The following is a 24930-nucleotide window of genomic DNA, read 5'->3' as shown; positions in this document are numbered from 1 at the left end:
CTATACCTCACACAACTTGCAATCTCATGAATCACTTGAGAAACATCCTTCCATCAGCATCGAAACAAACAGCAAGAAATAACAAACCTGTGAAGCACTGATGGCATTTTGGAAACAGCCCAACTGTCCAGCAGTACTTCTGGAGACTGCCGCCAAGTGACGCCACATCTGCGGCAAATACTCTTCGCTTTCACGACTGATTTTCTGAATGGCCACTGTAAAACTGCATCCCAATCCTGCCCTCACTGTAGCCATGTGTTTGAAAATCAGGCTAGAAAAAGATCCAACAAGTTATAAATGACTTGCGTTTGTACCTGTCAAGTAACTTTGTGAATAAGATAGATATATTAGTTCATATCAGCACAGTACAAAGATGAAAAGTTTGTAAACTGTCATAAAAGGTCCTAAAACCCTGAACCCAGATAAGATTATGTAAACAGAACTCTGGATAATTTAGTTTTCATTTAATGTAAATGGCTAAATAGCCACATTTCATGCATCTATTTCCTTGGAAAGTAAGATACTACTTATATGCAAGTTTTAAAAAAATTCAATTTACAAATATTAACAGATTAATGACAGGAAGCACTGCCTGTGTACGTCTTTTTCATTGAAAAGACACAACGTTGTTTTCTGTTGTAGGAAGAGACAGGTTGATAAAAAGTAGTAATATTTTCCCAAGGTAAAATAAAAAAGCACTCAAGAGTTTTATACTTCTCAAGAATCAAGATGCTTAACTTAATAAAAATAAGTCAACCAACTTACAGCTTGTGTCTTGTCTGAGGTAAAACTTGATTAGCTTCATCCAGGACTTTTAGTGCTGTCTCCCAGTCAGCTTTATCAGCATATATGTGGCATAATAACCCATATAAGGAGATTCTTAATGTCAGATCTTCCTCAGCACCTTTGAAGTATATTCAAATTGTTTATTAATATATTGCAGAATTAGAGTAATGGTATTACAAAATACTGGAGTTTCTTTTATTACCAGATGAAAAAGGAAGAACATGCCTGGGGGAAAGCATTCATCTGATAACCCGATACTTTGAAAATCCTTTGTAATCCACTGATGCAAAGGCCACATTGCTTTCTCTTCCTAAAGAGACGTAAAAAAAAAAGAGGAAAACAAAAATCTTTCAGTTATATCTTTAAGGATTATTGAACTTCTGTTCCATCTGTAAACCAATCCATATGGTTAATATGAACTAGTAATCTGTAACAAATAGCTGCTTGAGCACATGAAAGCCACAGGCATTTCTCCAGAGTGAGTCCTATAATACAAACCCAATACGACAATAACCAGACTCAGTAATATTCAATCAGCTACACTGATTAAATAACATGAAAACTTGAAGCACTCTCAGAGAATCAGAGCAGCTGAGGTTGGTAGAGGCCCTCTGGAGCTCTCCAGCCTACACCCCTGCTCCAGGCTTTACCTGTGAAAATCTGACTATCACAATTCTCAACCAAAGGTAGGAGACTTGTGAACTGTTTTGCTCTCCTCTACAGCAGTTTTCTACCTTCAAAGATAAATTCATTATCTTGTTTCAAAACCAGATCCACATATGACATGCTGACTATTGAATACATAAAGGATGATGCTAATAAGTTAACTGAGCTACTGTCACAACCTTTGGATAAGTATTACATTAGCATCATCAAAGATTTATCAGATTTGATCAAATCAGCATTTACTTCCATGAAGGCACAAAGTATGACTGATTTTGTGCCCTTCTGCAATGGAGTGACTGCATCAGTGGACAAGGAAAGAACTATGGATGTCATCCACCTGGATTTCTGTGAGACCTTCAATACAGTGCCCCACAACCTTGCTGCTGCAGAATTGAACAGACAGAGGTTTGCTGGATGGACTGTTAGATGGATAAGGAAGTTGCTGGGTGGCTGCACCAAAAGAGTTCCAGTCACTGGCTCAATGTCCAAGTGGAAACCAGTAACACAAGGTATCCCCCATAGGTCCTTACTGGGAGCAATACTGTTTAGTTCATCGCTGACATAGTCATGGGGGTTGAGAGCACTCTCAGCAAATCTCCTGGTGACACCAAGGTGAGTGGTGGGTTCATTGACTAGAGGGAAGGGATGTCACCCAGAGGGACCCTGACAGGCCTCAGCAGTGGGCCCAAGGGAACCAGGTGAAGTTCAACAAGGTCCTGGACCTGTGTCAGGGCAAACCCCACTATCAGAGCAGACCTGCAGTGAAGGATTTGGGGGTATTGGTGGATGAAAATCTGGACATCTCCTGGCATATGCTTCTCCAGATGTGACTGCATTTTAAAATTGCCTAGTTAGACTAATCAAGGATCACTGGAGAGCAGTTCCTGCCTCTTACAAGGGTTACTACAGTGTATATAAAATTAAAAAATTTGGTAACTCCAGAAATAATCAAATATTGAACACTCTGTTTACAGAAAATATTTTTTCCTAACTATTAGCTGAAGTTACTTACTTCTAACTCATAAGAATTACTAACATTTTCAGACATAAAAGATCTATACTACTTATAACTGTAAACCTTCATTATCTACAATAAAGTTTGCTTTTTAATACAACTTACTAAGGATTCACACTGAAAACACTTGAAGTTTCTTTACCATCAGCATCAATCACTAAATACAAGCACAGTTTACAATACCTATTAGAAATTCTTACCTGTTTATTTTTAGATTCTGCTTTAATTATACTCTTAAGAATTATTTCGGTAGGTTCTTTAAGATGTTCTCTGTCATGTGGAGAGCCCAGCAAAGGTAAACATGCATTCCAAAAGTGTCTCGCTGCAAACATTACAAGGGAATAATTCCCAGCTTCACCTGCATGCCTGAAGAAAGAGAAGTATAGCTTAATGAGGGAAAACAATCCCACTATAGCCAATTTTTTTGGGGATTTTATTTCTACAAATATTTGGGTTTACCTGATCTGCACACCACCATATGTAATCTCAGCAGTGAGGAGTTAGCATATGAGCTTCATACAAAAGCTATTTTCCATTTTTATAAACCAAACACCTTCACACATTCAGAAGTAGCAATAAGTATCATATTAGTGACTTTATTGTATTTCTGCATAATCTTAGATCAAGAGCATTCATTAAAAAATAGCAGAAATCTACTTAAGATGTCATTGGAATAATATACTTTTTTGGCTTCCTGTTAATTTCTCATTCTAAAAACCATTAAAAAATAGAACAAAACAATTATTAGCATGCCATGGATTTTGCTTAACATAGTGCCACTGTAACACAAGAACATGCCCCAAATGCCTCTAGCTGCATTCAAATAGCTTTGAGCATATTTATTGAAAATGTTACTTTGAATTCATAAAATAATTCCCCAGATAGTGATACAACACAGTACTCAGCTGAGTGAACAAAAGCTTGGAAATTTAGTGAAAAATTATGCATTGGTATAATAAAATCAGCAACTGAATAGTTCTACTATTTAAAAAAAAGCAGTTTTTTGAAACTGGCAATCTGATCACCCTCTAGACAGAACCATTTAGATCACATTTAGACTCCTGCAGCCAGTTTTGGGCCAGCCAACACATACCAGACACGGATAAATCACAGGGAGCTCAGTGCAGGGCCACCAAGATGAACCAGGGACTGGACTGCACTTGTCTTGAGAAGATGGCCAGGTGAAGAGTTGGCTTTGGGGGACTTAATGACAAGAAGTTTCTTAATAAGTCAACAAGGTTACTGAAAAGCACCAGTCAGGCAAGAACAGGCATAATTTGAAATAAGAAAGGTTCAGTGTGTGTACATGCAGAGATATCCCCGTGGGTACGGCCAGGCAGTGGAGCAGGTCACTCACAGAGGCTGAGTGTCTCCACTCATGACCAGAATGGACAAAGCACTGGGCTGGCCCTGCTTTGAGTAGGAGTCTGGACTAGATCCTTTCCGAGGTCCTGCCAACCATGCTCTCCCATGATCCTATGACACTACAAGATCAGCTACGTGGAAAGGAGTTGATAAATTTTCTGAAGTGTAAAGTTTCTCAAATCCTTTGTTAAACACTTCAACTCACAACTATTTTGCATGTTATCAGTCTTGGCAGAAAATATGCTGATCCCCAAATCTGTAATCAAATTTTAGATCTGTTTTATATGTCTTCTCTCATAATAAAACATACCTGGCACTCTGAGCAAAGGCGTTTGATGCTGCTACACGCAGATGTTTTCTTCCAGACAAATTTTCCATTATGCTCTGTCCTTGCATCCAGGATGTAGTGCTTAACATTTCTTGTTTCAGTCTGTTACCTGGCCTGCATAAAGGCAAATACTTCAAGAAGTGCTAAGTCTTCCAGTCTAAGACCATCCCATTTCCTATTAATGATCTTTTCAAGTTTCTACTATATAGATGTCCCTAGTTTTGGAAGTTACAAATGCTTCTACTGAGTTTTCTTTTAAAATCAGGACACATTTAAAAACTGAACATTTTGTGAAAATAAAGAATAAAATATCTTTTTTACACCTCTAATGAATATAACTGTGAAATCAGATTAAAAAAACTATTATCTATATTTAGCAAGGGAAGAAAACAGATTTTTAGTTTTCTCCCCATGTTTCAGTATCATACATCAAACAAAATATTAGTCCAAAATTGAACTTACACAGTAAGCAATTAAAAACAGAAATCAGGGAAATTAGATGATTTCTAATACTTTCTTTTGGAATTTGTAATGCTTATGTCTGGTAACTTATGCACAGGGTTCTGGAGAAATTGATATGAATCCTATTCTACTACATTTAAAAGAAGACAATGTAGGTTTCAATGCTACAGCTAATCAGTTAAAAATTAATAAGCAAATAAATTGATACCTTTGGCTAATAGTGACTTTGTAAGAAAAGAAGAAATACAATTTGCAAGATTTTTTAAGGTCTTAGTTACAAATGCAGCCATGACCAGATGCACACTCCAGCTGCTCTGTTCTACCCTGTGTGAGAACTGACAGCCATGGTCTGTGTGCACGAGAGGGCACCAGTGCCCACAGCACAACTCAGCAACACACTCAAAACCAACCTCTCTGTCCCCAGGCTGTGCTTTACCAGGAAACACTGAGCCTGTCTTCCATTTTTGGAAACAGCACTGACAATGCATGACTACATTCCTTTGTCAAAGAATCAAATATTTTATCATTCATTACTTTGTAGATTGCTGGATGTGCAGCAAGTATACTCCCAATTTCTGTAAAGTTCTGAAACTATGTATTTCATATTAAGATATCTTACTTGGTTTTACATGGCTTTTTTTTCCCCAGGCAGAAAACAACACTGTTTTTAATAGAGAAATTATTTTGCAGAGAAAAAAAGGAACAATATATTGTATCCAAACTCTTTCACATGTTTATTTCAAACTTCCTACATTCCAAAAAATTACTGCTAAATGGAGTTGACTTGCTCCTCTTCTGATAAAATTAATTCCTGCTTTTGGAGGAAATTATATAAAAAATAGAAGGATCAAAGGATGTCACCTTTTTATAATAAAGGACTCCATCAACAGATCCATTTATATATGAAATATCTTTGTGGTTTTTTGTTGTTTTTTTTCTCTTTGGAATCAAAGTTTCAAATAATCAGTTAAGTAAGAGACTGGTTTTTAAAGAAACGACTTACATTCCTACTGCACCCATATGTATAGTGGCAATAAGACCACAAAGGCCACTTGACAGCAGAACCTGGAATACAGGAGTTGCTGTTACCTTTCATCACCCCCAGACCCATCCTGGCCCAGGAACTGTGTAGACCCTTTGTGTACTAGATGCAGGTCAGCACTGGAAGCAATTTGCATCAGCAGAAGAACTCGAATCAGCTATTTTCTGCCTGGAGATTATAAAAGGGTCAAAATAGCGTGATTGCCAGAGATCATTTCAGAAAAGCAATGCTCCCTGGGAAGACGCCACACCACATGGATGGATGACCTGCTGACTTCCTTGGATAACAAACTTCATCTGTCTTCCTGAGCTGGGTCCAGTGCCACAATCTGGAGCTCCCAATGCTTTTTACTTTCACTTTCATCTCTAACTGTACAGATTTTTTGTAAAAAAGATTCTTTCATTTTTGGTTATGTGATCAGATGCATTTACCCTCTATACTCTTTCTTCAAAGCTTAGTTCAAGTATACCACTGTATCATGCAAAATTCCATGTACTTACACATCATATTTCTTAGTATCTCTGTTGTGGACAGAATTCCTATCTGATTCCAAGATCCTTTTGGAACAAGTTGTCACTATTTCATAGGCATGTGGTACATATGCAAAATACATAAGTCGTGTCAGTGTCTGCAGCTCCGCTAAGGAATCCGACCAACTGCATTCTAAAGCCAATTTCACTAACTAGGAGGGAAAAAATAAAGAAAAAAGAGAAAAAAGGAGGGAAAAAAGTGTTTAAATTTCAGGGTTTTAATATGCTCTGTTCTACAGCACTTACATGCTTACAGCTGTGACTTCCTTACAACCCATCTGGGCATGGAACAAGCATATAATAAAACCATCTAGAAAACTAAAGAGTTACAATTACAACCAAAATATACAGTAGAGAGGCATCATTCATCTTGTAGTAAGTATTGTTATAGTGTGTGCAAATCCAGCTGTAAGTGTGCATGCCCTTTGGCCAGAAGTATATGCCAAGACTTATTCTATGTCCTCAATCCTCTTTCAAAAATCAGTGGAACAGGACTATCAAAATTCAGAGACCATTTTAGTTAAACCAAAGGTAAGAATGGGAGATAGAAGTGGTTTTACAACAACCAGTTGTTGTAATATACAGTTGCTATATATGTTGTCATATATATGGAAGCTTGGACTCCATAATCTTAGAGGTCTTTTCCAACCTAAACATCTATCTATCTATCTATCTATCTATCTATCTATCTATCTATCTATCTATCTATCTATCTATATGTTGTTTCAAATCTAGTTTCATTATAGGATCTAAATGTTTTCATTGCTTTTGTATGTATCAAAGTTTCACCTTTTTAGGATAATGGTGCTTGTTAATGAATTGGTCCAAACAAAGATACTACAACACTGTTATACAAAACCAAGCCAGTGAAGCAACAGCTAAAGCTAACTCATAGTATTTGGCATAAATCTGTAGACTGACCAGAATTAGATACCTATATATTTATATGGACCCAGATCCTAGTCTTGTGAAAGAAGGACTTCTACAGAAGTGTTAGCCAATGCCACCAGATTCCCAGCTAAATGGGGAAATACATCTCAGTTAAGAAAGCTCTTTACAGGAGTTAGAAATTATAACTGTGGTAATCAAACAGTTATATATATAATCAAACTCCCTGTTCTGAAAATATGAGGTATAAAGCTTTCTACACTATCTCTATTGCTCTTGAACAGCCTGGTAACCAATAGGATCACAGGAAAAACGTGGTACTATTCAGTGTGAGTAATTAGAGAGGACTGATCAAAAGCAAGCACTTTAAGAAAATACACATTGTATGACTCATCAAAAAGTCACCTAATTCTTTAAATATTAACCAAGTGTAGTTGTTCTACCATGTAACTGTCAGAAGTAACTTCACTATTATGTGAAGTTTCCTGTTGAAATTTTGAATACTTCTAACATGAACCCTAAACCTCCCTGTAACTCCCTGACAGGAGGGTGGAGCCAGGTGGGGGTCGGGCTCTGCTCCCAGGGAACAAGGAACAGGACAAGAGGAAACGGCCTCAAGTTGTGCCACGGGAGGATTAGGTTGGATATTGAAGAAATTTCTTCACTGAAAATATTGTCCAGCCCTGGCACAGCTGCCCAGGGTAGTGGTGGAGTCCCCATCCCTGGAGGGATTTAAAGGGCATTTGGATGTGGCACTTGGGGACATGGGTTAGTGGTGGTCTTGGCAATGCTGGGGGAATGGTTGGACTCAATGGTCTCAGGAGGCTTTTCCAATCTAAACAACTCTCCAATTCTACTGAGTTTTCTCAACAAGAAAAATGAAAGGTTAGAAGTATGGTTCTGTATAGAATTCACCTGAACCCACAAAACTCATCTGTTGGTTATGGAAACAATCTGTTAAAGCAACATAGAAATAATTCTAATGTAATCTGTTCTTTGGAGAAATGAAAATACTCCATCACAAAAATCTTCTTCCTGTCACAAATATTCAAACACTTGGAAAGTTTTAAAGGAAATAATGGTACAATAAAAGTTTCCAAATTAATTTTGCCTCCATTGAAAATTGAATCTGAAATCACATTTATAATATCCAAGTTTTAAAAACTCAAGAACTAATTAAAAAAAATACCTCAGATAAGTTAGGAACAGTGAAATCCATGAGACCCAAGCCATTACATGAATACATTTCCAGACCAATAAGAATTCTTGCCATAAGATTTTGTGCTTCATCATTATTCTAAGTAGAAACAAAAAATTCACCTTGAGATTTTTTTTTATTGCAAGTCAGTAATATTAAGAACATTAGTTGAGATGACAGGGTAATAATAATACTAATAATAATGCTTGAAAACCTCAATTTGCTTTAAGCAAGTCCTCATCTCTACTGCATCCTTAAAAAGGGGGATTTTATGTATTTATATATTTTTAATTAACATTGTGAACTCCGAACTACTACAGTTTCAACACTAAAAATCCCCATCAACAATACAGTGAAGGTAGATTTCATATTTCATTGGGGGATTCCAGTTTTATAGACATTATTAAAAAAAAAAGGAATAAAATATTGCTTTCCAACTTACTAGGTCTATAATCTATTCATAAAGATGCCATAGTAAATGTTGACATAAATAGAGATGACTTTTCTTAAAATTTTTAATGTAGTCATTTTATTATTTTACACGTATGAATTCAAGATCAATTCTGCTCAACAGGCATCATATAACAAACACCACCACGGCAGTAAACAACAGAGGGTAGATTTAAGAAATGTAGACTCATTGCTATGGTCAATGTGAAAAATTGGCTAGCTGTTGGAACTACAGCCCAAATTTATTTTCACATTGTATTCAAATATACGAAATAAATGATACATTGATAATTTCAGTCATAATTAAATGAATATATGAGTTTAACTTTTCTTTGGAAAGTTTTGTTATTATGCAGGATTTCAGGGAGATCATACCTGATCCTGAGTCCCAAGATTGATCTGCTGCTCATTTAACTGCTTTACTTTCACCCAGGTAGCAATGACCTGTTGTTGTGTAGCAACAGGGACGGTTCCCTTAGGTGTGGTTCCAGTCATCACACTTAGGGCAAATTCACAAATCTAAACACCAAGAAGAAAAAAAAAAACAGAAACTTGAAACACAGGAGAAATGTGGAAAGCTTCTTGTACGGAACATGCCATTCATTAGTTATCTTAAAATTATTGCACACGCATCTCTAAGCCTGACAACATCTCCTTTAGGGGAGTTCACAAGGCAAATGGAAGTTACAGCCCTGAGCCCCAAGCTGGTAAGGAGCTCCAGTGTGCCCCTAAGGAGGATCTATGTAGCAGAACTGCAAAAGATGGTATCTTACTTTTTGCAGAAAATTCTACTACTGAATTTATAGGAATTGTAATACATGACAGCAGAACAAAAGGAACTACAAAAATAAGGAGGTGGTACCTCTAGGGCAGCTTGGATGTCAGAAAGTCCACGAGGATCTACCAAGAGAGACTGGGTGACATTTGCCTTTTCCTGTTTCTTTCCTGCAGCTTTTCTGCCATTGTCTACTGCTGTATCTTCTTCTTTCTCCTCAGCAGGTTTTGGTTCTGGAATCCAAGGAATAATTAGGCCCCGAGCCAAAGCGTTACATAACATCAGTAAAATCTCAGTACTTCTGTAGAAAAAAAACAAAAATCAGAAGTGCACACTGCATCAGATCAAAGGCAGGAATAAAATTTATTGTTTTCAAGTAATAAGTAATACTTGAAAATCTACTTTTTTCTTAGAAAATAAAATTACAGATGTTGAAAAAAAATTTGGCCATTGGAAAATCAGTTTAAATTGTTAAAACTACAAACCCCACAATTTTCATAGTTTACATCCATTTCTTAAGCTCTTTCTATAATTGAAGCTTCTCTTTCATCACAGAAAAAAACCCCTAAAATTCATATTTATGTCAGACAAACATTAAAACATAACTTTTTATTAGCAAGGCTGCTATACACGAAAATAATAACTATTTTCTAAACAATTACCCTAAGCCAAACCCTTCACATGGACCCATTTGTTTCTGGTTATCATGCCAACCCACTGCTGAGCTGGAGTTTTTGGGTCTTTTTTCTGAGAAAACATGAACTGAATTACAACTAAGAGATTATTGCTGAGATATAAACTAACATAAGTATCAAAATTAATAAGCAGGTATTACCATTCTTCACCTCTGCACAAACTGCATTTTAGGTTTTGTTACCCAGTACTGTTAAAAGAGACTTATTTGCTGCTGGTCCTTTCCCTGCCAAGTGCTGAGGTCACTGCCAACAATATGCTAAAATTTCTAGGACTGTGTCCCACAGTCAGACTTTGACTGGAGCATCTCCTCTGCAATAGTCAATCATTTTGCCACTGCATTTACTACAGCACAGGATTTCTCCAAACCACTGTGGAATCTATTCCTCTTTTCATAGTCTATTAATGTGCAAATCCCCTTTATTTAATTTTCTATTTTCTCTTACTTTAGAACCAGTAATAACCACCTTGCTATGATTAGAAATATTTACAATTAATTATATTTACAATATGGTAAATATATTTACAATATAGTTCAACTTCAGAGTAAATGAAAACAAACTACACATCTTGAGCTGTCCTGCAAACTCATAGTCTAAGAAAATTCTCCCAATTTTCTGACTAGCTTAACAAAATGCTATTTTTACTTGCATATTCCACAATGAAGAGAAATTAATATTGATTGGTCTAAAGTTAATACAGCTTGCAGTGTATAGTAACAAAGAACAAATAGAAAGGATTAAAATGTAATTTTCACACCAAAAAATTAAATTTACCTTCTGAGCTACTCGATATATACACCAAAGTCCTTCCACTGCTAATGAAAGCCATCAAGAAACATCTTTCACAGCACAAAGTGACTTATGCTGTTTGCAAAAATATTTCCTATGTTTTAGAAAAAAAGAGCATGTTCATATCCAAACATCTAAATTTACCCATTGTATCCAACAGTCTTGATGGCTCCAAGGAGAGTCTGCAGATACTCAATGATTTCCCTCTGTCTTCCTGAACAAATCAGATGTCTGTTGTAATTTAAGATATACACCACAGCATTGTGAACAATCCAGGCTTCATTCAGTTGTTCTCCTATTTCAGCTGCACGCTGGAAGTTTTCCATAGCATACTGAGATAAGCAGTCTATCCATAAACTGTAAAATTAGTATAAAGAAGTTGTTATTCCAAACCTTCAACACTAGAAGGAATTATATGGTAAGGTTAAATATGCAGTAGTACATCTCAACCAACTACAAGAACAAAAATTTAATTACTTTTCAGTTGCATTTATGAAGTCCTCATCCACTGACTAGTATTTTACTTGGATGAGAAGATGACTCAGGAAAGGAAATAGTATCCACAGAAAATGAATCATCTCTGACACTCAAATGTTATTAGCTTCAGAAATAGTGTCTATGGTTCATGCTTCATGCACATGTTGTTTTTTTTAAATGTATTTGTGGCACATGTGATGGCACTGCCCCCAGCAGAACCAGAAATCATTAAATATCCATGCAGGGCTCTCCTTAGATACAGATATAAGTACATTCCAAGTTGCACTCAGGAGCTAAGGACATATCTTTTGTACTTAAAACTGCACATGTTCTTGCACTCAAAGGCATTTTCAGATGCTCTGAAATACTGTATTCATTTTTAATAGAGCAACATCCTTTTCACAGTCTGTGCGATAGCTTTCTTTCAATACCTTCATTTTCTTTTTATTTAGTTAATTATCAAAGTGTACCATTACTTAGAAAAAGCAATATTAAAAATGCAGTCTTGAATGATCACACAGAATGCAAATTGTTACAAAGCCAAAAGCACAAACTGACACTGGGTATTACTATGTCAACAATGGTATAGGACACAAAGTGCTTTTTTTCCTATGGGTTTTTAATCTAATGGGTAAACCAAAAAAAAAACTCGTAGCAAATTTTGGAACAGAATTCTCATCTTTGCCCCTTGGCTCTGATCAGTTTATAATTTTTCTTGTTTTACTGAGTATGTGCAAGCAGACAGTGTGAGAAACTTTACTTAATATTCAGGCTGAATGAACAGACCCAGGGACACAACTCTGTCACCCTGCTCTCTCAGGACATGACCACTGCCACAACAAGGCAAGCATCAGCACGAATGTGAACAGCAGAGAGTCAAAGTGTCAACTCAGAATTCTCCCTCCTCTTCTCCTTTGCAAGAAATAATTGTGTGAGATCAGAAAAAAACAATACTTGCTATATTCTACTCTCTCAGATTCATTTCAGCTGATTGGATGGAATAGACAAGATCTGCAAACTGAAATAATTCATTGTATACGTTCAGTACTACAAAATCATTGTAGTTACAGGAGCTATAAAGCAAGACAAAGAGTTTTTTGATTTGGGAAAACATTTTTAAATATAAAATTTAATTATCTAAATGTTGATGTAGACAGATCTAATAGTTTTTAAGCTTGGAATACTAACTTCTAGTTCCAGAGAAGTAAATGCTAAATGAAAAAGAAAATCCACACTCCAGAATGAAAGCAAACAAAAGAAAAATTATTTCAAACTATTTTCTTAGAACCTTTTTCTTTTACCATGACTACCTACAAAAATGAAAATTATGCTGACAATGAATTTTACTAAGGAGAAATAGCTTCTGCAATTATCTGTGCCTGATAATAATGGCCTATCAGAGTTCCTGGGTCTTGACACATGTTAAGGAAAATCACCTGTATGTTTTCCATTCTGGATCATTTTCCAGAAGATATGAAACATCTCCTGGATGATCCTGGTTTGTGTCTTCTGGAGGTACAGCATGATCATTCAGTTCAATTCCCTGCAATCTTAATAAATGAACAGTTGCCTGGAAAGACACAGAGAAATAAATTATCTACGGAGGTTATCACTGTGAAAACAGACTATGACTCAGTATAGAAGTTACCTCTCCAAAAATTAGAAAATACAAAATACTTTTTCAGATGTTGTACAGGTATGTACAACTATATGAAATATAATACAAAATACTTCATAATCTTAAAATTGTCTACAGTCAATTTTACTAAACAATGACAATGAGAAAAAAACCTCATATTTTATGTATATAAATTTTTTTAATCATGCTGGAACTTTAGGGATCCAGAAATATAACGTCACATGTCAAACATTTACAGTAGAATCTCTTGTAAAAAAGTGTTATCACAACCTGCAGTGAAACTATTGATATAGTTACATTCATATAATATTTTGACAAGATGTTTCATGAAACTACTTTATCCTCTAGTTCCTAGGGAGATAGAAAATAACTAAACTCATAATACCAGTGCTTTAAGACGTATGCATAAAATTGTACATGAAACAAATATGAATGATAGTTGTGCAATTTATTTACCTCTGCATTAATGAATCTTATTTCTGCTAGTATTCTGAGTGAATCTGTTTCTAAAGAGAAGGAATTAGCAGGTAGCAATGATTCTCCTGAGGTGTCACCTTGACCATTAACCATCATAGCTGCACCAGCTTTGCTCTTCCGTGCTAAAAATAAATAAATAACACCATTATTATTTTCATGCAAATCATTACCCTCAATTTAAAATTTACAAATCCCCACACATTCTTAAATCCCCAAGGAAGGGTTAGTAAGAAAAACCTTAAAATTATTTCACATAATTAATTTTTCTCATTAGTACCATTTATTGCACTCAAAGCCTGTTCTTAGGCAGTGCTGAGACGTTGGTTACCTGGGATTTTTGCTGCATTTGTGCATAAACTTCAATATTTGCAGCAAATAACTTGCTCCAGTTACAAAATGCACACTGAAATTACATTAGTGTGAATAGACCCCATGGCCTCTAGTTAATTATTGCTTTCATGGAAACGGAGTACTGAACATTTTGTAGTAGATGAAGTCTTTGTGTGTTTAAACCACGGACTGGGCTGACTTTCTGGTAACTCAGACATCAGTAAAGACAAAATAAGCAGTGTTTTTCTTTGGTTTAATAAGGAAGAGAAAGGACTCAGTTATTTGAATATAAACATGGAGTTTGTAAGAACACACTAGTTTCTATTGATGATGCTTTTGGTGCATGGTTGCCTTCAGTTTCTGGTAAGAACTTATTTTTTCCCTTTAGTTTGGAAAAAGAGTTGAAAGATTAAACATGGCTAGTCTGGAAATGCAAAACTTGTGAAAGAAAACAGGCAAATTCATGCCTTTTTTTAAGCAGACATTGGAAGCAATCTAGAGAAGAAAAGTGGAATAGGTTCAATTAACATTGGCTACTGAAAAAAGCTGCATTTCATCTGCACTTAAAGGTAAGTTTTACAAACTCTCTGGCAAAATCAACTTTACCAGACACATGCAAAAGCTATCAAGCAGCTGAGGATTTAAAAGTGCTTTTGCCAAGCTAAGAACTCTTTTAACATGTGTGGTAGGTTTCCAGCAGACCCTCAAGGAATAAGGCACAATGTTGGATACCTCAGGGAACCGATGAATAAGGAAAAAAGGTAAAAATTATTACAATGTAAGCCTCATACAAAGCGACTGACAACCCATTTTTCTTCAGGTTCCTCAGGCATGGATAATATGGACCTGAGATGACCATTAGAGAATGCACCTGTTTTCTTAATACAGGTAGATACATTTCATACAAGTGCTTTTCTGCAGCACTGGTGAAACATTTCTGAAGGCAGAGTATGGCTTCAACAAAAACTGTATTGACTGATTTCTAGATTTGGAAGTAGAAAGAATATTCCATGTATGCCAACAGACAGTGACAGACAAGGTGCTCATGGAACTTTGGGAATGGGAAGAAAGAAAACACAAGTGTCTGACTCCTTCAAGTAGCTCTAGTAAATAAGGAAAAAGTTCCTCTTACAACATTCAAAATAAATTGTTCACTTACTTTTTTTAGGCTTTGATATCTTCCTAAACAAGTTATCTTCATACAAGAGGCAGAATCTACATGCTGCACGGCACACATCCCAGACTTCCTGCTTACGTGCAACTTTTGCCAAATCTGCCCAAAGTATAATTCTACCAAAGAAAAAACATAAATAAAGTTAGTTTGTGAGCAAGATTATCTTCCACCGTTCTGGATCAACAAAAAATCATGTCAATAATGATGGCCATCAGGAAAAAACAATTAAATCTACTCAAAATTAATAAATGTAACTCTTCTTGTCAGTAGCAAAGATAACATTATTAATTTATTAATTAAAAAGAATCTCCTCAGCATATCAAGAGTGAGACAAAATTCTTGTTTTGGATGGTAACTATACTGAAATTTCAAATGTGTGTGACGACCCTAATGTTCTGTCTTAGAACTTAAAGACAGATCTTGAGAATTTAAAAATACATCTTGAAAACACACACTTCAGTGCTTTTCCAGGGCTGATTCAATTACTCAGCCTCTTCCAAGGTACCATCCAGAAACTGAACCTCTGCAATAGAGACTTTCCCCTCAGACACTTCTACACGATGAAAGAGACACTTCTGGCCTGCAGTAATTACCTCTCTCTGTCGTTTTCATTTCTCAAGTGTTTCAAATGCTCATCAACTTTCCCCACACTCTTAGTGTGATGCTGGGCTTTTGCACAGAGGAAGCTTATTTGACTCGTACTTTTACCTGAGGAAACTTTGCAAAGAAATAAGAATTTAAAGCAGTTCTTAAATAAAAGAGATTAAAAAATCCACATAAAGGGCAAGCAATTTCATTCATAATTACTTGCTGAAACACTCAAAATTGAGCCCTTTTCTCATTCCTTCAAGCTTTCCCCAAACCAACCAACTGACATGAAAAGATCCATATCCCACCAGCACCTACTCTGCTTTTTTCTAGATCTTCACATATAGTTTTCTCAACCAAAAACTGATCTACATTTGTTTGACCCTAAATATCTCAAGTGCATCTCTTTTCTGACAGGACATGTAGTGCTCTAGTACATTAAAAGTACTTCTGAGTTCAAAATACATATATGAACAGGTTCACTTACAGTGACAAGAGGAAGGCACAATGTCTTACCGTTCTTGCTAAACATCTTTTGCAATGCACTGTCCAGCATGTGATACCTCTGTGATACCTCTGTGCTACCCAGCCATGCACAGAGCACTGACAGAACCTGTCCAGTACAATGCACAGTGACAGTAATATCATATTGGAAATTATGGACTGAAGAAGGACATTGTTCTCTGGATCTGTGGGTACTGCTCTCACTAAATTAGCCAACCATATACATCAAAACAGAACGAAAGGGTTTTATGCAACTGAAAAAAACCACTACAAATCTGATGTCCTGTCCTATGTGCATTTTAATAATAGAGTTGCATATATATTTTCTTACTCCTTCAATAAACATGTGTAAGCTTGTTGCAATTTAAGTGTCATGGAAAAAGCAAAAAACTCACTGCTTAGATGACAGCCTCACGAAAAAATGAAATTTTTCACAACAAAATTTTATAAAGTCTTGTGTTGAAGTCCTGTGATAGTTCTAATGTTGTAATAATCTCACTCATTTTAATGACTCATCTTGGAAGGCCAATGTGTACTAAAATGTATTCTCAGGAACTTCAGAAGTAATTTTACAGTTGTCAACTAAAAATTTAAAAGCAAGGAGACTTGCATGCTTAAAATCCTCTTAATTTCACAAACACAATGCATTTTTTCTCTTTAAATCATGTATGAAAATGGCATCATTTTCACATACTAAAAAGGACTGCACAGAGTGGAACAGCTGATCTGTAAATAAGACCCTGGCTTGTAAGTGATCAGTTGATCAAGTTTGAAATGGGGCTGTGCAGGGTCAAGGTTGTGGCCTGGCTGAGCAGGTGGCATGAGAGAACTGCAAGGTCTTCCATGGAATAAACAGGCTCCTTTGGGAGCTACAGGATTCCTCCTATAGCACTCCCTACACAATCTCTACCATGGGATTACAACAGGTACACTCAAAGTTAGTGACATTAGTCACACACTTGCTTTATTACCACGATAAGAAAAAACACTTCAAGCAATCTGGAAAGTCTGTCCATTTGTCTTCAACCACAGGCTGTGTGAGGCATAAGGAACATGCCTATTTGTGTTCCGTGTTTTAGAAGGTAAATAATGAATTAGTGCCTCAATCTCTGTACAGAACTCGAGCTCTCAAAAGCAAGATTTTAGAACAGAAAGACAAATATAATACAGAACGAACACGCAGTGTAATTAACACAGAGTATTATGGAGTGAAACTTCTGAAAACACCACTTGAATAAGAACATCAGGAGTTGCTCATAGTGAAAATAAACTAGAACTATTTCCAGCCCACTACAGCACAACAGGAAGGTTTAGACAAATCTGGAGGGGAAAACAACACCTTTTCCAGTATCACAGTACAACTTTTAGATCCCTAAAGATATTGATAGGAACTGTGCCACAGAATTCAGCAGAACTGTCACTTCATCTGTACTGCAACAATCTCTATGTTGCATTAGATGCTGTGTCCAGCCTTTAAGAGTGTGCAAAGCAGATAAAGTGCAGTAACTTTTAGTCACAGAAATGAACTTTACCTTTAGCTTCATTTTCACTGTCAAGGACTATTCGAAATGTATCAGGAGCCAATGCAAGACCTGCATTTACCAGAAGGGATCTCTTTTTCCTCACATCGTCCTTTTGTTTTCCCCTTTTAGCCTATGTAAAGAAAAGAACTCATTGCTATAAGGCTCATTTTATATTCCAACTACACCTTATTTACTAAACATAACAGAATGCAGATCATGTAACTTGCTACTACCAAAAAAATACCTTTAGCAATTGTGCATCCTCATGTATCTTAAACATCATTCTGCAGTATTATCATCATTGAAAGTGACTGTGGAACTTCTGTTTTGATATTCAATACACCAAGGATAATTTAATATGAAGTACCGTTCGTGCTGCCCATGCAACTGTACAGCATATTCCTCAGTATATAACCTGTCATTATGTTATACCTTCTTAAACAAAGAACAGTACTTATTTACAAATCAACAGTAACACACCCATAGTGCAATAACAAGGAGTTGCTACAAAATATAAAAAAATTCCTGGTCTTCTCAGAATGAGTCCAAGTCAGAGGAGGAGTAAGTGCTTTTTTTAAAGTAACACTTAAACAGAGTAAGTTTGCATGGAAAAGCATTAAAACCAGACAAAAAAAATCTGTTGCCAGCATGATTTTTGTTCAGGTGCTGAGGGAGCACAACAGAATTAGATGGAGTAACTCTTGACAATGACTACACCTTGACTTTACATTATATTATTTAGCAGCATTTTTAAGTGTCATGTAATACTGATTTATCTTGAAGCCAGCCAGGATGTTTAGCTATTTGGACACTGCTCTCCTCATTAAATAAAACACTGTTTCATGCAATGAAATCTTAATTGCTGACAATTGCTAATAAACTTCTTTTTTGCTGATATTTTTGCTAATTAACAACTCCCTCCCTCCCCCCAAGAAATAAGTTTTTAATGTAACTGGGAAAAAATCCTCTACCACAACCTTCAGGCTGTGAAGCAGCATGACCACTTCAACGACGATTTGCTGAATGCAAGCCAATGCTGGCTCTACTAATACCCAGTTCTACTGAGCAGCTGGCTCTCCTCTGCTGGAATTTAAAGAACAAATCTGTTCCAGCTACAGTCCTTGTTCATCCTGATTACCTGTTCAATCATCACTCCCGCCCGGTCCTCCTGACGCTCAGGTGCCTGGTACAGCACCGTGCACCAATGAACGCGGTTCAAAGTCAGTCTCAGATGTTCTTGGTACTGCCCACTGCTGTCCACCTGAATAGCTTTTTGCAAATGTCCCACAGCAGCCTCCAGTCTATCCCCATCTTCTTCAATACGAGCTATTTCCATGTGAACTTGGCAACGCAACAGCGTCAGCGTGCTGAGGAACACAAATTTAAGTGTAAACTGTCAAAATGAGGCATGCTAAAATTCTTAGACCTAGAACTCACAAAAAGGTGAAACTCAATAACTAAAAGCAACTCTAGTATGAAAATTGATGCTCCCTTTATAATTGACTTGTTTCTTTCATTTTCACTATCATGCTCACACCACTGCATGAAACCAGCATGTTTTCCCCAAAACGTGCACGTTCTCCAGCCTCAGGTACACTGGGCTCCCTACCCATCACCTGCCCCAGGAAGCTGTTCATGACAGCTCAGACTCTACATGCTATTTTAGATTATTTTCAGGGAGAAAAACAAAAAATGAGATGAATGAAAGCAATGTCATGAGAAAGAGAAAAGGAGAAAGGTTTTCAAGCCTATCAAACATCTGCCACAGAACTCATGTATGGCCACATCAGAGCCCATATGACTGAGCAAGTCTGGCCCTTCTCCTGTGGGCCAAAGTAGCTACAATTAATGCTGCAATCCAACTGAAAATTAGGACAGGCAAATTAATAGGGGTAAGTGATTTCATTCAATCTCTAGTGACAGTACCACGTCAGAGCTGAGGTTGAGTCAACTGGATTGCTATGAATACACAAGGTAACAAAGGCCAAAACTCTGACCCCAAAAAAACCTAACCTGCAAGCTTTTAGAGAAAAAATGGTCATTACTGACATTGAGTATAAATATCAAAGTTGCCTGTGCTGATCTGGCACTCTTTATATGGGAAGCCTAAAAATGCTTGAATAACAGTACAGTAACACAATATACTGCTTTTATACAAGTGTGTTTCCACTTCTTCAGGCTTCTGTTTCCTCTTTATGCACCTAAAAAACCGACATTTTAGAAACACTGAAAATAGATTCCTCACCTTCCTCTGCAATACTTCCATCAGAAACCACCTCCCTTCCTGCTCAAGTGGTAGATTGTGTCAATTGTAACTCACTTCACTACAGGAGTTCTGATCTCTGCTCTTAGCAGTCAGCCTATGCACAGGTCCAAACTCAACTAAGTACCACACAGTAAGGTCTATTTGTTTGACTCAATAAAAAAAGTGAAAAAACTTAAGGTTAAGTACAGCATAGTAGCAAACAGAAGAACATACCTGAAAAAAATACTAGATTTTCTTAATACAGTAGCTTTTTCAATTAAAAAGTACCACAAAAGATGGAAAAGTAGTATCCTGAAAGAAGTGTCTTATTTGATATGTAATACAGAAGCCATGATGCTTTTTTTAAAACTAATTCTTTAATTTTATGTTCTTGACCAACAGAAGTGATGTTAATACAAGAATCTAAACCACAGTCCAACACATGCACTCATACTGCAGCTTTGGAATTTTCTCACAAAATTCTGATTAACTAGAGTATTATTCAGTTCCTAAAGTATTTCAGTATTTGCTGCAGGTCATTAAACAGTGTGAGATTTTGCCTGAAAGGAACCTGTATTTCAGTGCTTAATGGGGAATTGTATACAACATGCAGACCTGCATTTATTACAAGCGAATGGAAAATTTTCAAAGATGCTTATTATCAGAGAACTTAAGCTTTTAAATGAGTTTGATGCTGAGACTTTCCAAAGTAACAAATAAAAAAGTGCACAGCATAGAAAATTACCTGTCAATCTCTTCCAGGGCATCAGCAACTGAGATCAAGGGCTTTCGCACGTGTTGGTGCAAGTTGTGCTGTAGCAGTGGCAAGCACAGATTCCACTGGGTTGCACAAACAACCTGAATCACATTAGGATCTCCCAACTGAACTGCATGTTTTAAGCTTAAGTCAAGATTTTTTATCAATTCCAGCTGACCCTGGCATAAACGAAAAATTAATTAGCATAGATTGCATTTAATGAGTACAACTTCTTACATGTTCCTCCAAATTTTAACCTTTGGACTGTTTTCAGTAGAAAACAGTCCCTCAGCCAGCAGACTTTGGAAACTTTTTTTTTAATAATTCTTTTAACAAAAGCTTATTTTGTAAATAGGTATTGATAACTAAGGAGTGTTTCTTTTAGGTACTCCAGGCTGCCATTATATATTTCAGGCAGAAGTCTGTCAGCTATTCCCCTTCCTTATGATAAATAGAAATTGGTAATTGTGAATATTTGTGAATTCAGAAGGCTTAGCTTTTTGTTTTTTCATACAAAGGTACCAATGTTGTACAGGAGAGGAAATAAAGAAATATTATGAACAGGATTTGCCATACTGTCAATTAAATTTGGTTAATTTAATTAAATCTAAAAGTAAAGCCTTACCTACAGTAACAGACAGTTGCCATTTATTACATTATTTTTAGAGGTATGCAATTAAAAAAAAAAAAAAACAAAACCCCTGCTCTCCAACTTCAGACACCGCAGCTCAGAATTTTAGAAATACCTAAATATCCTATTTTACATTTTAGCATTGGTAATGTTTCATATTATGAGGAATTATTGAACTTTTTATTTTCTTTCAAAAAGTGAATGGAATTTCTGAACTCCAAAATGAGCACTGCCATAGATAGGAGGAGGTTCATGCACTACCAGTTTCCATTAAGTATATTCCTACTTCCCATTTTAGGAACTTTAGGTGACTCTAAGAGCTATTCTAAGATGCTCATTGTAGGCATTTCTCTAATCCCACTGACAACATTGATACTTAGGCTTCTGCTTTTGATGGTCCGAATCATAACTGAGTCAACTGATCACAGAAATCAAAGAAAATCCCCCCCCCCCCAGTGTAACAATTTATCAGGAATACTCTATTCCTCTGACATAAGAATTTGTATGAGACTGCCCATAACATGCAATCATAGCTGAGATGGACTCGACGATCCTTAGTGGTCCCTTCCAACTCAAGATATTCTATGAAAACATCTCCCACAAAGGCAGAATATGAAAACATTAGAGGGTTGCCCTTCCATGCCTCAATGCTGCCATCTTTGCTCTCAGAAAGTAATATATATTATGAACCTCTATAGCCAGACAGAAGAGTTGAGGGAAGAATAAACAACTGTGGTTTATTTTTCCCTGTCTCTTTCTTGGTACCCAATTTAAAAGAATATAAAGTTTAAAAGAATTTCTGATCAGTATAATGTAATTAAGACACACAGTCAAATGCAATTTTCCACATTTAACAAATTAAAACTTTTACTTTTCTCTCAAAGTTATTGCTAAAGAACATACCTCAACAACTCCTTTGGTGTAAGTCACAATTTTAGTGGTATTTTTTCTTCTTTCATATTCACATTCCAGGCATTCTATTTCAATAAGTTTCCCTGGCTCCTATGAAGTATTAATACACAAAACACTAATTTTAATAATTAAAAGGAAATATGATAAAGATGAAACCCATGAAATTACACTAACACAGCCCTGTACTTTCCTACTGAAAATCCCGAAATTATACGAAATAATCAACTGAAACAATGCAAAGGAAGTAGAATTTATTTGAACAGTAGTTCTTTTTTATTAAGTTGAGGCTGCAAAATAACTTTTAAGTGGTTCATTGCCAGAGTTTTCAGTAAGAAAATCAGTGTATACCTGCTTTTTCCTATACTGTAATTTGATTTCAGTTCTAGTAAAATCAGAAAATCCCAGAGCTGCTTGAGTTGGAAGGACCTTAAAGCTCATCCAGTCCCACCCCCTGCCATGAGCAGAGACATCTTCCACTATCCCAGGTTGCTCCAAGCCCTGTTTGACCTGGCCTTGGACACTTCCAGGGATGGGGCAGCCACAGCTTCTCTGAGCAACCTGTGCCAGGGCCTCACCACTCTCACAGGAAAGAATTGCTTCCCAGTATTTGATTTAAATCCATCCTCTGCCATTTGCTTAATAATGTTATTAAAAAGGTACATGCTTGGAATAAACAAGCACTAATCAAGACAGAAAGGATTCAGCTTGATGGGTAGTGAAACATATAAGCAAAAAAAGAGGCTAGACTTTCAACTCCTCAGGAGAGATCTGATTGTTAAATCATATAATTTATATGTATGGATCATAGAAACATTTAAGATAAGTTTCATTTGGTTTAAATGGGTGCAGTAGGGAAATTCAGACAGCACCTCCATTCCTCAAGCATTACAATGTGTTAATTTAACACCCCTATGACTGCAAAACAGACAGGATTGTGGAAAACTGAGATGAACCCAGAACTGTCCCAGTCATGGCGTGACAAATATACAGAGGTGGAATTCATGTCATGGCTGAGAAATCTGTCAGTGCTTGGCAAAAGCCAAGGAACTGGAACTTAGATCCAGATTTCTCTCACTCTGCTATGAAGGGGTTGCTGTCAAACCATGCTGGGCAATCTGAAGTTGGTCACTTAAAAACACATCAACTCCAAGGGATAAGGTTAAAATTGAAGCAAGGTTTCTCTACTGCTGCCACACAACACATAATTGCTACTACTGTCTACACAAATACTCAAATCCTTGTCAATCTTTCATCTAGAGGATTTAAACACATCTTCCAGTGGAATGCTATGGATTTGTGTGTGATTTTAGACATGCAGGAAATGTTCACAATAACAGGCCTGAATCAGATTCCTGGAATAAAAAAAAATTCAGTGAGGATAAACTTACCAGTAGCTCAAAGTAGGATCATTATAATAGAAAATTGAATTTAATTTCCAATCAAACTCTTGCGCAGGTAACATTTTAAAAACGTAAGCAAAAATCTACAGTTAGTATTTATTTGCCAAAATGAACTGCACTGCATATCATCCTGGTCTACCTTCATCCTACCTTCTGACCTGGCATCTTCTCTCTAGCTTAGGAATAGAACACTTAGCCAAATAATTATTTATCTTAATGAACATACAAATAATACACAGATGGACAGAAGATCCCAGAACCATCAGCATTATTTACTAAATATATATATCAAAGGGGTGTGTGTATGTAATCAAAAATCCCCAAACCAGTGTAATTAATACTTACAGTAATCCCAGCACTTTTTAAATCGAGGATACATTGAGATGCCAACTCAGTGCAGTTTACTTTCAAAGAAAAATGAGCTAATTCCAGAATCAAAGGAACCCTTCAAAAATAAAAAAACATCACTTCAGAGAATTTGATATTGCTCCTCCATGGAATTATAAAAACTCTAGTTGAAAGCAGTTGTGCCATATATCTGAAAACCATGAAGTTATCTGAATATTACAGAACATGTGGCTATGCTAGTAATGCTCACAGTTAACAAGGAAAAAGTTTAAAGCTGGCTACGTGAAAAATACAAAAGTTCATCTGTTTATGATGAACATTTTTAATTAGCATACTCCTACATAGTCTTGTACAAACAACTCCTGAAGAAGACAAAAAATATAGAATTAAATGCATGCACGACTAAGGTGGTGAAAGAACAAACTAAGATTGCAAGTAATTTTGGAAACACAACGCAGTGAACTGGCACACAAAGCAGTAAAATCCATCAGTGTGGTATCTAGGAACAAAGAACACAGACACACAGACAGAGACTGTGTTCTAACTGTCTGGGATAGGAGAAGTAATAAGACACCTGAATACTTGTCAAAGATGATTTACCATTACAAGTAAAAATACAGTATTACTTCCATATATAATTACTAGAATAGAGGTCTCTATGTCAAACATGCTGAAGAACTGGGAAGGGCCTCAAGAAAAGCTAAAAATTAACTACAGTCTGAAAAGTGCTTGTCAATTTTAAGGTCAATTTTAAGACCTTTGAAAAATCTCATTTTATTAACAAGAAATGGTTACGGAAAGATTTAATCATGTTACACAAAGAGCTGTATGGAAGAAGATATTTAATCCTGGGTTCTTTAATAAAGTCTAATAGGGTTTTGTCTATTTTTAAGATGACCTACATGTTAAAGCAACACAAACTGTTGTAACCAACTT

General features: G+C 36.2%; 1 protein-coding gene across 6 annotated transcripts in view; it reads right to left on the bottom strand.

Moving 5' to 3' along the window:
- CFAP46 (cilia and flagella associated protein 46) overlaps positions 1 to 24930 on the bottom strand; it is a 66835-nt gene that overhangs the window by 33601 nt on the left and 8304 nt on the right. For all 6 annotated transcript variants that reach the window (XR_003529683.1, XM_027655346.1, XM_027655345.1 and 3 more), the window contains exons 9-27: positions 23992 to 24091; positions 22238 to 22336; positions 20692 to 20882; positions 18840 to 19068; positions 17711 to 17831; positions 15680 to 15803; positions 15072 to 15202; positions 13562 to 13704; positions 12903 to 13036; positions 11134 to 11346; positions 9593 to 9806; positions 9106 to 9249; positions 8272 to 8379; positions 6165 to 6346; positions 4143 to 4274; positions 2668 to 2833; positions 1012 to 1096; positions 766 to 904; positions 88 to 271 (exon numbers count right to left, since the gene is read on the bottom strand). Coding sequence is in view for 5 of the 6 variants with exons in the window: in XM_027655346.1 (XP_027511147.1) it covers positions 88 to 271; positions 766 to 904; positions 1012 to 1096; positions 2668 to 2833; positions 4143 to 4274; positions 6165 to 6346; positions 8272 to 8379; positions 9106 to 9249; positions 9593 to 9806; positions 11134 to 11346; positions 12903 to 13036; positions 13562 to 13704; positions 15072 to 15202; positions 15680 to 15803; positions 17711 to 17831; positions 18840 to 19068; positions 20692 to 20882; positions 22238 to 22336; positions 23992 to 24091 (2839 nt within the window). In the remaining variant the exon portion in view is untranslated. The remainder of the gene's footprint in view (positions 1 to 87; positions 272 to 765; positions 905 to 1011; positions 1097 to 2667; positions 2834 to 4142; positions 4275 to 6164; positions 6347 to 8271; positions 8380 to 9105; positions 9250 to 9592; positions 9807 to 11133; positions 11347 to 12902; positions 13037 to 13561; positions 13705 to 15071; positions 15203 to 15679; positions 15804 to 17710; positions 17832 to 18839; positions 19069 to 20691; positions 20883 to 22237; positions 22337 to 23991; positions 24092 to 24930) is intronic.

This window comes from Corapipo altera, unplaced genomic scaffold (assembly GCF_003945725.1).
Source record: "Corapipo altera isolate COAL_440 unplaced genomic scaffold, ASM394572v1 180, whole genome shotgun sequence".
In the NCBI taxonomy this organism is placed as follows: Eukaryota; Metazoa; Chordata; class Aves; order Passeriformes; family Pipridae; genus Corapipo; species Corapipo altera.
Note: the sequence above shows the minus strand (reverse complement) of the source record. Positions and strands in the feature narration are given on the sequence as shown.